This window comes from Athene cunicularia, assembly GCF_003259725.1.
Source record: "Athene cunicularia isolate RWA chromosome 19 unlocalized genomic scaffold, athCun1 chr19_part1, whole genome shotgun sequence".
Lineage (NCBI taxonomy): Eukaryota > Metazoa > Chordata > Aves > Strigiformes > Strigidae > Athene > Athene cunicularia.
In genome coordinates this window covers 6,518,739-6,534,812 of record NW_020799124.1, presented here as the reverse complement: position 1 = coordinate 6,534,812, position 16,074 = coordinate 6,518,739, and the positions used below count along the sequence as shown (strand labels likewise).

General features: G+C 38.0%; 1 protein-coding gene across 1 annotated transcript; it reads left to right on the top strand.

Annotated features, from left to right (window-relative positions):
• Positions 1-1,099: 1,099 nt before the first annotated feature.
• Positions 1,100-15,877, top strand: NIPSNAP2 (nipsnap homolog 2). The gene is made up of 10 exons (XM_026861676.1): positions 1,100-2,602; positions 4,030-4,169; positions 4,248-4,293; positions 7,058-7,152; positions 9,112-9,182; positions 9,586-9,726; positions 10,145-10,176; positions 11,428-11,522; positions 12,360-12,443; positions 13,244-15,877. Exons 1-10 carry the CDS (start codon positions 2,499-2,501, stop codon positions 13,306-13,308), a joined length of 873 nt encoding a protein of 290 aa, XP_026717477.1. The 5' UTR covers positions 1,100-2,498; the 3' UTR covers positions 13,309-15,877.
• The last annotated feature ends 197 nt before the right edge of the window (positions 15,878-16,074 follow it).

The following is a 16,074-nucleotide window of genomic DNA, read 5'->3' as shown; positions in this document are numbered from 1 at the left end:
CGGCCTAGGCCGCACGGACACGGCAGGGTGCGCAGGCACCCCACGGCCACGCATCGCCGGGTTTCGGGCTGCACGCTCACCCTGCACACGGGTGTTCCTGCTGTTGCGGTATGTGGATGCTCAGCAGCCAGGTATCCCTCCAAGATCAGGGTGTGCAGCTACTCCGCATCCCAACTCCACCAAGCAACAGGGTGCGTGGCCACCCCGCATCTCGTGGCCTGTGGTGTTGGGGTGCGTGGCTGCACACACAGCACCCCCCTCGCTGTCGGGACGTGCAGCCACCCCACGCTCTCAGCGTCTGGCTGCACCCCTGCCCAACAGCCGTGTTTCCCCCCAGTGTCAGGGTGCATGGCTGAGCACCCCAGCATCTGCCTGCCTTCACGATGCAGAGCTACCATGGACCCCAGCACGTCTGTGCACCCCTGGGGTGTCAGGGCACCTGTATTCACACTGCACATAGCAGCTGGGACACCCCCAGGTGTCCGGGCACATGGACAAGCACATCCGTCGGGTTTTGGGGTGCAGACATTTGCATGCTCACGTCTGATGTGTGAAAGGTCAGACACACACACACCTCCTGGGTGGCAGGGGTGCACACGCACAGCTCGTGGGGCACAGCTGTGGACACGTGTGTCTTGGGCGTAGGAAGCAGACACACACGCTCCCTGGGTGTTAGAGACACAGAAGCAGCCAAGCTGGGATGGGTCTACACACAGTTTTTCCGTACTTTCTTTGAAATGGGGAAAGCTGCTGTCTCAAGCCTCAGAATGGGCAGTGGCTCCTGTGAAGACTAAAGGCATCACTGCAAGCTGCTGTTTAAAACAGGAACGGGTAGAGTTGTGTAGAGGATATGTTGTGAGATTTTATGTGCCTGTTTTGGTGTTTTTTTTCATTTCAAATAAACTTTGACATCGGTTTAGACCACAGATCAAAAACTGTCAGGTTTTTTTTTGACAAGTTTTTTTCTTTTTTTTTTTTTGACAAAGGTGTGGGGGGGGGTGTGACAAGTTTTTGTCAGGTTTTTTTTGACAAGTTGTTTTTCTTTCTCTTCCAGGCAGACATGGGTTTCTACAAAGTCTAAATACTTGACCTGGTATCTCCCACCCAGTTTATATTTTGTTCTAAAGCAGAAGCTAAGTGGGATAGAAGTGTTTTCACCCTCATTCTTAATCTAAGCAAGCTATTTAGTGTTCTTTTGTGTTCACAGCCCAATCTTTGTAGCAAGAAAGCTAAGCCCATAGGTAACGCTTGTAGGAAAAGAACTTGCCAGCAAAGTCAACCAATGTCCTAAAAGATTGCATGAAGACTCTCTAATAAATATTGTTCCCAGAAAATAAAAAATTGTGAAGTGTGTGATGGTAATTCCATATAGCATATCTACATTCTATGTGTATATTCACATTTTCATTAGTGGTATTTGGGGTTTGGAATAATCTGGATCCAACATCTGGTTTACTTGGAGCAGGTATTATAATATTGTGGAGCATAATGTTAAGCTACTTAAAAGTAGATCTTTTGGATGATGGATTAGTTTTGAACTAATTCATGGTTGATGCTCACAACTGGAAGTCCAAAGACATGAATTTAGTCCCTGCTCCTCCAGAGCTGATCTTGGGTACATATTGCCCACACAAGTGAACCAGCACTCACTTCAGGGCTTCTTGATTGGTGGGTATCTACGAGGACACCAGTAGTGTAGGGCTTCTCTAAGGATATCGCTTGAAAATAGGAACCTAGCATCTCAGGTTGGGTGTGCTGACTATCTGTTTTAATAAACTTCAGCTGTTACCATTCCCTAGTTTAAATTAAGTGTATATTTAGATGGATAGTTATGATTTCTTAGTCATTGTTCGTGAGGAGCTTTACAATTGCTGGGTAAGAGATTTGACATAAATGTAAAGTATTACTCATTTCATTATATTGAAAGTTAAATATACCTCCAGTTTTGGGTGCAGTCTAACATTCAAGTCACGGGAGTCTCCTGATAGCAAAGGAATTTGCTTGGCAGCGTTATCCCCATAACTCCAGTTTGCTCTTGCTCTGATAAAGCTGGTTCACAAAAAAAGCAACATGATTATTTGTCTCTTTCATCTTCAGAATTTGCCACAAACAGTAATCCTCTTAGAAGAGTGTTTGCTAATTCTGTTTAATGAAGGGGAAGAAATGACAATGGCTTACAGATCTGTATTGAAAAAATGAGCACTGCAGTACTGGGGTTGAGTTCTGTCTCCTAGAGCCCCATTTGCTATCCAGTGAGCATTAGTGCTTACTTTAAGGGAGCTTTTTTAAAACAGCAAAACAACTTGGATTTATTAGGTGGGGTTTACCCCATATCATCTGGGACAGCTTGAGTTTCGGTGGCACCTCATGTAGATGTGACAGTACATCTGCAGTCACCTATATCAGGCCTCCCCCAGCTGAGATCAGAGATCCGTCTACTCCAGACAGCTGTGTACCCTCTACTCTAGCAACAGCCTTATCGTGGAATCCCCTTTTAGATGCTTGTTCTTAGGAATAGCTGCTTAGCTTTCAGCACAGTAACATGTTTCTGTGTTTGCCTAGGGCCAAAGAAGGCGTCATTTTCAATAAATACACCAATAAGGTATTTACCAATTACTTCTTAACTTTGAAGGTCATTTTAGCTGCAGTTGTTCTTCTGTTTGTTACTGTTTCTCTGCTATGAAATACTTTTTTTTTCCTCCATCCTGCTTCCACAGGGTGAACCAGTTCATTCTGTTATTTTCAGACATTGGGACTAAAAGGTTGATTGTTGAAAAACACTGCAGGTGTGAACTACTTTTGTGTAATACAGACAGCTGTGTTCATGAAGAGATTTTTCCCAAAGGAAGTTGATATTTTCTTTCTCTCTTTTTTTTTTCCTTGAATGATTGTCACAAACTTTTGAGATCTGGAAGACAATTTTATAGCTGAAGATTGATACCTATCTTCTGGATCTCCTAGTTTGTAATTAAGGGTAAAAAGTTGACTTCTGGTCAGGATAAGGTTTATATTTCCAACAGTAGTGCTATGTTTTTAGTACGTCAGATAAATATTTTAGTATTTCATCAGAAGCAAACTGAAGGAATTGCTTCTTAAGAGAAAGAAGAAAAAACATTTGAGCTTGGGGTGGTCCCCTATTATACATTGTAGAGAATCAGTTAAATACATCAGCTTTCTTGTCGTTCTGCACAATTCATGTTGATTGAGGGTCTTCTGTCAGCTGGAAAAGAGAAGAATAATTTTAACATCGTTTTTGAAAGGCACAGTTATCAATTGTAATCTTTTGTGTACTCTGTGGTGTGAAGGGAAGTGATGTTATTTTGGAAGTGTACTTGCAGAAACTGCATAAAGATTAGATGAGATGGTGAACTTGTTCTGTTTCAAAGAAAGGGAAATTGTGAATGTTGATCAAAGAATCTGGATCTGTAGCCCTACATAATACAGTTGCCAGAATTTGGAATTGAAATATTACTGCTTGTTTCCTATCACTCGTAATTTTTCCCAAGTCAGACTTGCATTCTATTTTTTTTTCTCTTGAAAGATGCGCTATTTAACTTTTCCTTTTTTAGAGCGATACTTAAACAACATAGGAACATATGGGAGTTACTTTCCTGTTTACACTGTACAAAGTTTTCCTTATGCACAGTCTTTTTGCTCTTTTTCACTCTTGTCTGTGTATGTCAGGACAGACCCAGCCTCCTTGAGTTTGATTAAAAAGAAGATAAATAGGCAGCAAAAGCTGCCATCCACCTGTTCCCTGCCACATGCACAAAGAATAAAAGTGGATAATGTATGGTTAACTGCTCAGCTCTGTATCTAGTAAAACGGTTTGTGAGGGGGTAAATCTCAGTGGGGAAAGAACTTTACCTTGCTAGGAAGTGGCTCAGTGTAAAGGTTTAGTAACAGACATGTATGTAACTGTGTGTTATGATACTGTTTGCATTAAACTTGGTTGTGCCTATCTTCCCTGCGTTGTGGGCACTTTCAAGACATGCTCAGTGACAGTATAATGTGCTTGTTAATATGTAGGGGGCTGGTATCTTCAGCTAGCAGACCTCGTGAAGACAGTTGGTTAAAATCGCTGTTTGTTCGCAAAGTCGATCCAAGGAAAGATGCTCACTCCAACCTTCTAGCCAAAAGAGAGACCAGCAGTCTGTATAAACTACAGAGTGAGTGATATTTTTATATTTAACATTACAATTTCTTTATTCTGTTCCTGCATTTCTCACATAATGCTGTTGTTTCAGTTCACAATGTAAAACCAGAATGTCTAGAGGCCTACAACAAGCTTTGGTAAGTGTGCCTACTATGTTTTCACATTTTAGACATGTTGATTTGATCCAAAGCTGTTCTGAAAATTGGCAAATACAATTATTTAGAGGGGAGGTGGAAAAATTCTGCTTTTGCTTTCAGGGTATGGTGTTATATAGATCATGCTATTCTTGGAGAGAGATGGCAAAAGATACTTTGCTTAATTCACCCCCTGCCTTCCATCATGGAGGTGTCATTGTAGGATGCATGCTGCAATGTAGGATGATGCATTTTGTGAAAACATGGAAGATGTTTGTTGGAACAGCTCTCCCCCTTCCCCTAGTTGTCTTACAATTGCTGGTCTGTGTGGGTAGATCTGGTATGCTAGCATGTCCCACTCCAGCTGCCATGTAGTGGTGATTGTCTGCATACAAGAAAGGGAGAGAGCACTGCTAAGTGAAACTACATGCCAGTATTAAATTGAAGCATAACTCTGAAGAGATTTTAAAAACCTGAGGGTTGATTTTCTCTCAGCTCGTCTATATCCTTCTACAAAAGTAATCTACCCTTACAGAGCTATGCAAATCCCTGGCTAGGATCTTTGCATTGGGGTGAATCCTCCAAAGGGAGCAGTACTGTTACAGGTATTCCAAAAAGTTACAACTTTATAACATGTATGAATTAGCAAAAATTTACTACTTTAAGAACAAAATTGTAGAAAAATTAGGCCTATTCTGCCTACATAAATACTCCTCTGAAGCCAGCACAACTGCCTTTTCAAGAACAGTATGCTTAAATTTGGAAATGTAGTGAGCCTCACGCATTTCGAAACAGCAGTGCTTTCTCACTGACAGTGATCGTCTTGTCAGTTAAATAAAACATTCTTAGCATAAAGAATGAGTGAGAATACCAGCTGGACTGCAGGGTGGGGAAAGGAGTTCACAACTCCCAGTTAATGGCCTCAACTCTGTTATTGGTTGGCTGTACAGCCATGAATAGATCATCTAACATCTCTATGCCCTCATGTGTTCATCTTTGAAATGGGGCTAGATAACCCAAAACAGTTTTCCCTGCTATACAAACATAGAAATCCACTAGAATAACATTCAATCATAAGGTATTTTTAGATTGTTTTAGTTTAAAAAATTAATATGCAGAGAAGGACAATTAGCATTCAGCCAGCTTGTTGTTTGGAAGCTTAATATAAACATGTCCAATTATACAGAATAGGGAACCACTTCTCTGTGTTATCTCATGAGCTACCTGAATGTGGAGTGAAAGCAGAGGCTTTTCAAGGAAAGAGACAATAGCAAAGAAAGAAACTGCTGACAGCAGTCTGATGAAGTTGTGTGTAGGTTATTAGGTTATTATTCTTTCCACACCAAAGCAAATTTAAGTGTTTCAGGAAAGGAGAAAACTTAAGAATGGAGCAATTAAAAAACATAATCCTCTCTGAACTTCCCTCCTTCCTCTCCCTAAATTAAAGATGAACAGGTTAATTTCTTACTCAGTATCAAATCAGAATAATGATTAGTCATCATGTGTTAATAAGATAACTAAGACATAATTATGAGAGTACTTCATGAATCACTGTGTTTAAGAAGTTCTAATTCTTCCGAAGAATTAGGAACAGTTACTTTTAAAAAAGGAAAAGGTGTTGTTCATAAGGTATTCTGTGGGTGTTTTTTTCTATAATTTGCAACAAAATATGTTTTAGGGTTATTGTAATAATTAAACATTCCTGTTTAAAGCTGCTTGTCTAGGATCTCATGCTTTGCAAAAATGAACTGATGGTGAAACATCTTTGGAGAGTCAGTCTGTCATATTATTTACACTATGTAGTGAGAAGTCTTGAGGTGCAAATTGGTAATGAGATTTGCTCAAGGCTGTCTAGAAAGTCAGTGGCAGAATCAAGAGGAAAACTCATATCTAATGACTCTCAGCCCAAGACCAGCCTACTTCCTATGGTTTCATATTGTGCAGAGACTCACTGCCCGTGAGCCAGACTGAGTACGAGGGGTAGTTACTTAGGGAAAAATATTAAAATGCAAAGTTCAACCAGACTAATTAACTTATTCATCAAAGTACAGTGTAATGAAAGCTGTCTTAACCGAGTCAGCATTCGGTAAAAATTAATTTCCTAATGCTAATTTAGGCCACTTCAAAGTTTGAAAAAATGTTAGAAATACTGGAAATAGTCAACAGAAATGTTGTGGTGGAGGTATTTGTAAGGCAGTTTAACTGTATGCTTTATTGGGTAAGTTGCCTCAAACTAAGACCACTTTCTGAAATTGTAGAAAGCAGTATTGCCACATACTATGAAAATACTTGGTTTTATTCATTCAGCTCAACTGAATCAATAGCATTGTAATTGGTACAGAAGACTATCCTTTCCTATTTTTTGTGTATTATACTTCCCTTGATAAAGAAAAACTTTTTTTTTCTAAAGCAGATCACTCATGTAGTTAGGCTCCATTTTCTGTGAGGCATCCTGATTGATGCTTATTTTCCTAATGTGTTGGGTAACCTTCTGGGTGATAGACATAATGTATTGCATCAAAAGAATTCTACCATGCTGTGTATTTGTCATACAGTCTAAGAAATGGTAACACTTACCTTAATTTTTCAGTGTTGTAGCTATCTTTCCCCTGTGTAGGAGATTTTTGTATTTCAGCTTTCTCTTCTGAAAAGTAGAGCTTGTGAATTTTCATACCATAATGATAAACGTGTGGTGATTTGTTATACATATCAACTGTAGCCTCCCTGAAGGAAATGCAAAATAGTGTCTGTATTCCTTGTTTTCAAGTCAAGAGGTGCTGCCAAAGATTCATGAAGAAAAACACTACCCATGTGCACTGGTGGGGACTTGGAACACGTGGTACGGAGAGCAAGATCAGGCTGGTAGGAGATAGAAGTACAACAGAATGTAAAACCATACAAGTGAAACGTGTGCTTGGCAGGTTTCTTCTCTTTAAATCATCTCTGTTGACAGTAAACCTTTAGCAAATGTATACAGTGAGGGTGTGTGTGCATAAAATTATCAGTAGCCATATTAACATTTACAGTGCTTGCTCTTTGTCTTGTTGAGTTTGACAGTAAAGCATTCATTCCTAAAATCTGTTGTATTGTTAATACAGTTTCATGTTTTCCAGGTGGTTGATTAACAGTTTTGGGAAACGCTTGTAAAATGTGGTCCTGTAATACTTTGCGGGCACAGATCATGTTCCTGAATATTTAGGGTAAAGGCAAAGGCTTACAAAGACAGAATTTATCTTGCATTGGCCAGTATAAAAGCTTTATTCAGACTTTCATACTGTAATTGCTGTATGATAATGAAATGCAAATCATTCACACCATCTGAAAAAATGATTCATTGTAAACTCAACAGTAAGCTAGGCCTTTACTGGAGGAAAGTAAAAATATTTCTGTTCATGTAAGGATACTACCTATGCAGACTGAAAATATATTGGAATTAGAAATTACTGAAGAGCTGCTACAGAGGTAACTACAAAGAGTGCAGTGTAGAGAGAAAACCTGGAACATTTCCTAGGCCCTGGGAATTTGAAGGAATGGGAAGCCACAGATACAGAGTGGTGTACTGCTATTTGTTACGTAGTTTGTTACGCAGCTCCATCGTTACAGCTGTGCTAGTATCGTGTCATTGCTTTGTTACTGAAAAATGCAAACACAGGTTTTCCTGCATTCACAGCATATTGCAATATTGGCACTGAACAAATGTGAAGAAATAACATTAGATAAACCAAACAATGTCTGAGAAACAATTCTGAAAGTTGAAGGGAAATTGGGGAATGAAGACAATTGAAGTGACCACATCTTAGCCAAGTCTCATTCATTGCTTTTGCGAAGTATTAACAGACTGTATCTGTAACTGCATCCATAACCTGCCTTGAAAATGTTTTTGCAACAGTTCTGTCAGTGCAATAAAGCAGATTGTGGGGGTTTTGACTTTTTAGTACTTGTGCCCAGGCTGTGGTAATATTAGGTGGATATATCAGATTTGCCCTGGGGATAAGACAGCAGAAGCAGGCGCACTGGATGAATCTGCTATCATAGTGAAGTGTTTTACATTACTCTCCAGTTCGCTCTCCTGGAAAAAGCACAGAACTGCTTTAGAGGAGAGAAAGTCGCTTTTGTGACTCTGAGGTGAAATACTGTTGCCTTGCTATACTAAATACCTGTAAGTAAATCTTGTTATGATTTTTGAAGGGATTTATTATGATTTATTAAAGAGAGAGTGCTTTGAAAAAAAATCAAATGTAGATACCTGCTCTGAAATTGTTTTTATGGGGAAGATCCTAGCAAATGTAACAATTGTAGCATGTTCAGATATCTTTTGGTTTTTTAATGTAATGTTTACATCAAAAATAACATTCGCATCATTTTTCATATCCTACAGAAATTGTGTTCCTCTTTGTGCTTGAATAATTTACTGAACTAAAAAGTCTACACCTCTATTGTTCTTAGATGAAATTGGTATAAAACATATTTTTGGAATTAAGTCATCCTCTGAAATTGAATCTCAATTTCAACTACAGTCATGCAAAGTTATCATCTCTTACTAGCATGGCAACAAAAAGTCCTTTCATAAATGTCCCTGTTATCTTCAGAGTAGATTGCAAAATTGTCTGAGAATGCTTTTCAGAAAGCAGATGATTCCATTATTTTTAAAATGTTCAAATGTGTAGTGCTTTCTTTAATGAAAATCTATTTTAAACCTATTATCTGATTTCTATTTTTGTCTAATCCTGTAATATGAAGGGCATTTTATACTGTGATATTCCATAAGATTTAGCTCTGTGCTGTGACATTCCTAAAAAAGCTTCCTTTTTTCTGTTTCAGTTCATCTGTGGAGATATGAGGGAGGCTATCCAGCTCTCAATGAGGTCATGAGTAAACTCCGTCAAAATAAGGTGAAATTAATTGATTTTGTTAGAATTGCTTATTTTACTCAGAAGAAAACAAATAATAGACCAAAAACCTGCACATTTGGATACCTGCTTTTACTTCAATGTCTCATCACTTCCTGTATAAACTTAGAAACCTCTCTGCAAAAGGGTTTATTCTCATACTCAGAAAAAAAACAGGGTTCAATACCTGAATACTTTGTGAAACACTTACACTTAGTGCTGTGTAAACATGCCACTTGAAATTTTCAAATATGCCAGGGGAGTTTAGATGCTTTTACAGTTTAAAGGATGTCAATGTCCCAAAATCCCAAGATAGCATTAAAAAAAAATAAGCCACCGTATGTTTTACTGCTTTTTGTTGTTGAAGCATAATACACAGTTTGACGGCAATCACATTGTTTTTTAGGAATTCACAGAGTTTCGCAAAGAAAGAGGTAACATGCTTCTCTCACGCAAGAACCAATTACTGTTGGAGTTTAGTTTCTGGAATGAACCTGTTCCCAGAGAGGGGCCCAATATTTATGAACTGAGATCCTATCAACTTAGAGTAAGTTTAAATTTTTTATTTTTTAAGCTCTATGCTGCTATAAAATGTTCAAAGCGTGTTTATACAATGTAGATGGAAAACAGGGCTCATCTTAAAAATCTGGTTCTTATCAAAGCTGATGTCTGAGTCATTGTTGCTGTCAAAGTGTGGGGTCCAAAATAAAGGCAGGCTCCAACAAAATACTAGTACCTGCAGGGCTGAAAACCCTGTGTTTTCATTTGAAGGAAACTTCAGGCAAATGACTAAGAAGCAATCCAGTAAGCAAACAGTAATTACAGATGATTATTGTATGCTTATCACTTGAAGGAAATTATTTTGTTAATACAGAGTGTTTTCCATATGTAAACGTTGTGGAAACTGTCCAAGTATCCTAACTTTCATTAAACTACAGTTTTAACAGTCTGTTTTGTTTTCATAGCCTGGAACAATGATTGAGTGGGGAAATTACTGGTAAGTGTTGCTGTAGCACTTGCGTTCTCCTATTTGAGAGATGTATGTGTAAAAATCATGGAAGTGGCAGAATGGTACCAAAGCATTTCAGTCAGCCTGTTAATGGCCTGCTTCTGTACTTACACTAGTTGTAAGGTAGTTCTTTGACACTTAATTTATCCTTTGAGGAAAGAAAGGCGACTTCTGTGTGCAAACAACATGGCAGGCTCTGGTTTGGCTTTCCTTCACATAACCCTTTATTTTGCTGTAATAGATCAGAAACCATTTCTTTTCAGCAGAAAGCATTGCTTAGTGAAGGGTGGCAGTTAACTCCTTGAGATGATGTTGAACTTTGTCAAGGCTGCTAGAAGCTGACTTACTTTTAGTTCAGATGGGCTAAATGTGGGCTTTTTTAATGTTTAAAAGTCAAATTGCTTCTTGAAAAGCTATCAAGCAGCACATCTGTGTTTTAATATATAGGTTAAAAGCATTTGAGACAGTCTTCTGTTGAGTATATGCTTCTGATTTTGTCTTATTTAAAACCTGTGTACGTTTCTTTCGATTTACATTCACTCTCCTTGCAGTTGTAATGGTTGATAGTTAAAAACTTTGGAGTTTTCCATTATTTTGACAAAGGCGAGGACTTGGTTGTTTAGGCATGTCACTGTCATGATACAATTTATTTAATTTCAGTAATTTAAAGTAAATTGAATTTAGAATTTTTTATAAAATAGGCATATCTGTAGTGCTAGCCAGTCCGTTTTAGAAGACATAACAGATTTATAGTTAAGAGAAATATTGACCTTTACACAACAAATCATGAAGCATTGCATAGGACAGCTGCACAGATATTCTGTGTGAATAAAAAAATTGTATTCCACTACCACAAAATCTGTGGTAAATGAGTGTGGCAGAGACCATAAGACTGAAACTCAAGGATTTAGTTTTAGGAGACCCTGCTATAAAAATAGCTTGCCACTTTACACTGTTCCAGCAATTATCTCTATACTGAATCTAACATTGAGAAATGATTAATGCACAGTCTAGTGAAACTGTAGGCCTACAATTTTAACTCATTCTAACAAGATATATAGGTATATTTTAATTACTTAGTGCTGAAAATCAATGTTGCGGGTTTTTTTCTTAATTGCTGAAGTGTTATGCAAATGCTGTTTAAAATTTCAGCTTCCTTTTAGCTCTGTTTTCCTTTCAATTATCACTTATTTCCTACCCAGATCTGCTGGTTTTAATGGCTGCTTTGCTCTTCTGTAGGGCTCGTGCAATTCGTTTCCGACAAGATAATAATGAAGCAGTTGGAGGATTTTTCTCGCAAATTGGGCAGCTGTATATGGTTCATCACCTTTGGGGTAAATTTGTCTTCTCTGCTCTTTTTTCACTGAATCAGCCCCTAACAGACTGTTGACTTTGCCCAGGAGACAAGGTTTTTACAAAAGGCAAAGGAATGTCTTAAAATTTAAGTGTGGTTTTGTTTTCCATCAACAGTGTTGATTTTCTTAATTTTTTGTGTAGGTAACTTTATTCTTCAAACACACAGCAGTGAACATTCCTGTTTTGTTCTGTTTCCATCAACAATTTCTCATGGCCCTTTCTTATTAGGGACTACTTAATTTGTTTTCAATAATATAAACATGACAAGCTATATCCTGCTGTCTCTTTTCTCCATCCCCGTTCATGCTAACAGGTTTTTACAGATTAGTTTCAAGCATCACATACATCACAACTACAAAAGGAAAGTCAAGCATTTATTTATGTTATTGCATCACAGTGTTTTGGCTTTCTCTGTGTGTTAGTCTCCACAAACACTTAGCTGCTTTTCACATGTAAGGATTATTTTAGCTTGAAGAAACTCATTGTCTAATATTTTAGAAAATACACAGCATTATCTTCATATCTTAACAATTCAGAATATTACATTCAAGCATTAGAAATCTGACACCACTCACATATAACTGCACTCTGTTGCATTATATGTCTTACCTGTGTCTAAGAGATTCTCTTCCCCAGTTCCTTCTGTTTGCGTTGGTTTGGGAGCTTTTCCTTTTTGTGGAGAAGTTCTGACTTGTTTTCTTCCCAGTGTTTTCAGCCTCCTAATTACACACTAGAATACTTTTAAGGGAGGTATTCATGTGTAGAAGGAAAAGGAGTTACTTCTAAACTTTGTGCTTGTTGTTTTCCCTCACCAGCTTACAAAGATCTCCAAACCAGAGAAGATATAAGGAATGCTGCATGGCATAAACCTGGCTGGGATGAGCTAGTCTATTACACAGGTAACCTATTAACTTCATTGGAATGCTGGAGGTAGACTTTTGTGCATGCCATCATTTTTGTTCTTCAGTACATTTCACAATGATAAGAAGTTTTGCATCTCTGGTGTGTGTGTGTCTGCATGTCAGTTTTGCTACTATAAGGGAAAGGAGGGACATTTCACTAAGCTGTAAAGTGAATTTTGCAATTGATCGTACAAACTTGGGAAAGTTGCTTAATTGCTGAAAAGATGCTTTATTAATGGTAAAGTTTTATACAAGCATCTCTCCTGTAGAACAACAGATTTGTGTAAATGCTTACGTTTGTGACCAAAAATTTAGCGAGCCAATAGTGAAATTTATATGAAATTTTTGCCTCTAATATTTCATGAAATACAGGAGCCTTGTTAAATGCATTCCTTTGAAAAGGGAGTTTGGACTTTGGAACTAGAAGCTGGGAGATCTTTGAGATCAAAGATAGCTTTTATAACAAAACTCACAGAAGTATGCAAAGCACATCAGATTTTGGTTCCATAGGGTACATTTCAAAGGAGGTATACCAGAAAAATGTAAGATAACTTTCATTATAGTGAAAAGGAACAGAAATAACTCGCCTTCAAAGGAGCAGACAGATTATATGAAAAAAATCACTTGTTCTCAAAACTAGTGTGCTTCAGTTACAGGAATGTTGGTAGTTACTGGTGACTTGGCATGCACTAGCTGGGAGAGTAATTTGAAGACAATAATAATCTGTTCAAACTGATTGTGCAGAACTGCTAATGATCTCTGTTAGTGAAATTAAACCCTGTCTTCATTTTTTTCAGTGCCCCTTATTCAGGAAATGGAGTCCAGAATCATGATACCATTGAAGATTTCTCCACTTCAGTAAAATCACTTATTTACTTGTGCCTACATAGATACAGTGACAAGTATTTGTCTTAAATTAATATATGGTATACATTGTATATCATAGTCTGAAATATAAAAGTACTGTATTGAGCTTATAAAAGAAACCTCTTTTCTTCAGATTCTAATGACCTTTTGCTCTTAGGATTGTACCAGACTAAAAAGAAATACAGGGCTGTAAATAAAAGGTGGGTTAATTGAAAACGAGTACAAAGACATGTGAGTTCCTCTGTGAGACAGCCCCTCAAGTTAAGTACGACCTACAGTATTTAGTATCTTCTGCCACACAGACAATGCCCAGTGTTCAGTAACAGCAACAGAATGGAGTGTTAGAGTTGCTGTGGGCTTTGTGTAGCATTATAACGACTGCAGATTTTAAAAACAAATGGGGGAGTTCTGAAATTAGAAGTTCTGAAGCCCTCAGATTGCATTGAAATACACGTAGCTGTTCTAGCAGGCCTGAAATCAGTAAGTAGCTCTTAATTTACAAATAGGCAGCCATTAATGGAGGATGATACTGTTTGTCAGGTGATAGCTTATAGTCAGAGAACAGGGCATTCTGTTTTGCAAAGACTCTGAAGCCCATTGAAACTAATCACACATTTGTGTAGATATCTACACCTGAAATTAATTTTGTGAAGTATGACATACAGTTTTTGAAGAGACACTGACAAGACTTGGTTGTCCGAACATTCTGCAGGGAATGAGGTTCAGTTAAATACATTTATCTCTATAAACAACTGGGAAGTTGAGGAAAAGGGGTTTAATTTAGTAAGCATTCATGACTTCAGACATATGCTTGGTTGGGTGTTTCACTAACTGTACAGTAGGTGCTTACAAATCAATGTGTGAAACTGGTGCATGTTGAGTCAGTAGGATTGGCAGAAAGCGCTGTACCGTTATGTACAGTTCTATTTTGGTTTCACTCTTAGACTAGAATGTATCAACACTTTTGGCGTCTGCAATTATGTGAACATCCTGTATGTGAAAATAATATTCTCTCTTTAAAGTGGCTACAAGAATCGGTGTAACATACTGAATGTACAAATCAGTTACTGAATGTCCAGTTTGTACGTTTCAACGAGTTTTCAGGAAGAACATACTAGTCAGTGAAGTCCTTTTAATTTTCACATTCTACTGGCACCTTATATGTATTGCACCATCTGTGTTTTCTCTCATCTTGAAGTGTTTATTACGGAAAATTTTAATAATTGCATAGAATATTTCAGCTTAGTTAGCCCATATCGCTTCTCTGTGTCAGAGACAGCATTCCCCAATATTCTGCTCTCCTTCCCCAAAATGAATTTACAATATCTCCATTATATCCCATTTTGCTGAGTGTTCTAGTGTTCTATCTATTGTGATAAATACAAAATATTTTTCCTTTTGATTTTTCTCCACAAATTACACTTAATTTTTCAAGTCTGATTTCTTCTTTTCCTCCTATGTGAAATACACTGCGCTCTTGCCTTTGCTTGAATTTCATCTTGAACAAAGTCAATGTTTGATCTGATTCTTGTCTGTTCTCATATTTTCCCCCTGTTGTCAACTGATTATGGGAATGTACTGAGGAAAATTCTGTACTATATATTAGCTTCAAGTTCTCGGGCTGGCTTACTCAGTGGACCAAGTAAATCATTTCAGCTGTTCCTTCTTGTAAATCAGTCACAAGCAGTACTATCATCTGGGGCTGTCATTTTTACAGACTTTTGGGACTGCTGTTTAGCTGCAAAAGGAAAAAAAAAAAAGGATGACAATATCAGCTTCCAGTCCTTGTTAATTCTCCCAGTATCATCCCATATTTCTTGTTCCTAATTGTCCTTGTAATTTATCCCTCATAGCCAGTAATCTCAGAGACAAAAGGCGAAAAAACATTTTTGGAGTTATGGGATGTTGTGGGTCCTGATGCAGTCTGTGTATTCTTACCTTGAGCTAGGATCACTAGGAATTAAGTTCAGTCAGGCAGAGCTCTTGTTGTTTAAGGACCATGAAGTTTTGCATGAAGAAGAAATCTAAGGAATAAATGGATGTTCTGCAGGGTGACGTCATGGGGCACAAATCTCTTTTGGTCTTTAAATGCTACCTAAGATGAATTCCCACCAGTTGTGTATTATGAATGTGCCTCCTGTCGTTCTGAGCTTCAAACTCATGCTCTGGCTGTCATCAGAGAGAGATTGGTTCCTGTTATTTTAGTTACAGATAACTATGTAAACTCGCCGAACATAACGCAGTAGGTAAATAAGCAGTGCCAATCTTTTTCTTGCTTTTCTTTGCCTGAGCCCTTTCTAAAGTTGATTTCCCTTGTTGCAAAAACTGTTGTGATTTTTTTTTTTCCCCCTCTTAATTTCATGGCCAAGTCTGCCTTCTTCCTTTGACTAGCAATACTTCAGCATTTCTTAGAGCAGAATTTGTAGAGTTCAGAACTGAAGTCACTTTCCAATGGTTGGAAAGTGGGGAAGAGTGTCTGGAAGGGTCTCTGGTAATTACCAATTCTTGTTCCACTGTATTGAAGACAAGTTAAAACTCAAGTTTAGTTGTCCTGTAGTCTTCCTGACAAAAACTGCAAAGAAGTGCCCTTGTGCAAATTGAATATATAACTTAAAGCAATTCTACCTCACTAAATAATCCCATTAAAATACAAAGCGTTCTGTGAAGCAGTGTGACTCCCCATCCTCTTAGTCAGGAGACCCACCTGAAGACCAGATATTACTTGCCTGATGTGTGCTGCTCTCCAGACCTTGCTCTACTG

What these genes read in the sequence shown, in the direction of transcription:
- NIPSNAP2 (XM_026861676.1), top strand. Translation starts at nt 2,499, where the DNA reads ATGCTTGTTCTTAGGAATAGCTGCTTAGCTTTCAGCACAGTAACATGT. An exon ending in CAGTCTGTATAAACTACAGA is followed by an intron (nt 4,170 to 4,247) that starts GTGAGTGATATT and finishes CTGTTGTTTCAG; the next exon opens with TTCACAATGTAAAACCAGAA. An exon ending in CGGAGAGCAAGATCAGGCTG is followed by an intron (nt 7,153 to 9,111) that starts GTAGGAGATAGA and finishes TTTCTGTTTCAG; the next exon opens with TTCATCTGTGGAGATATGAG.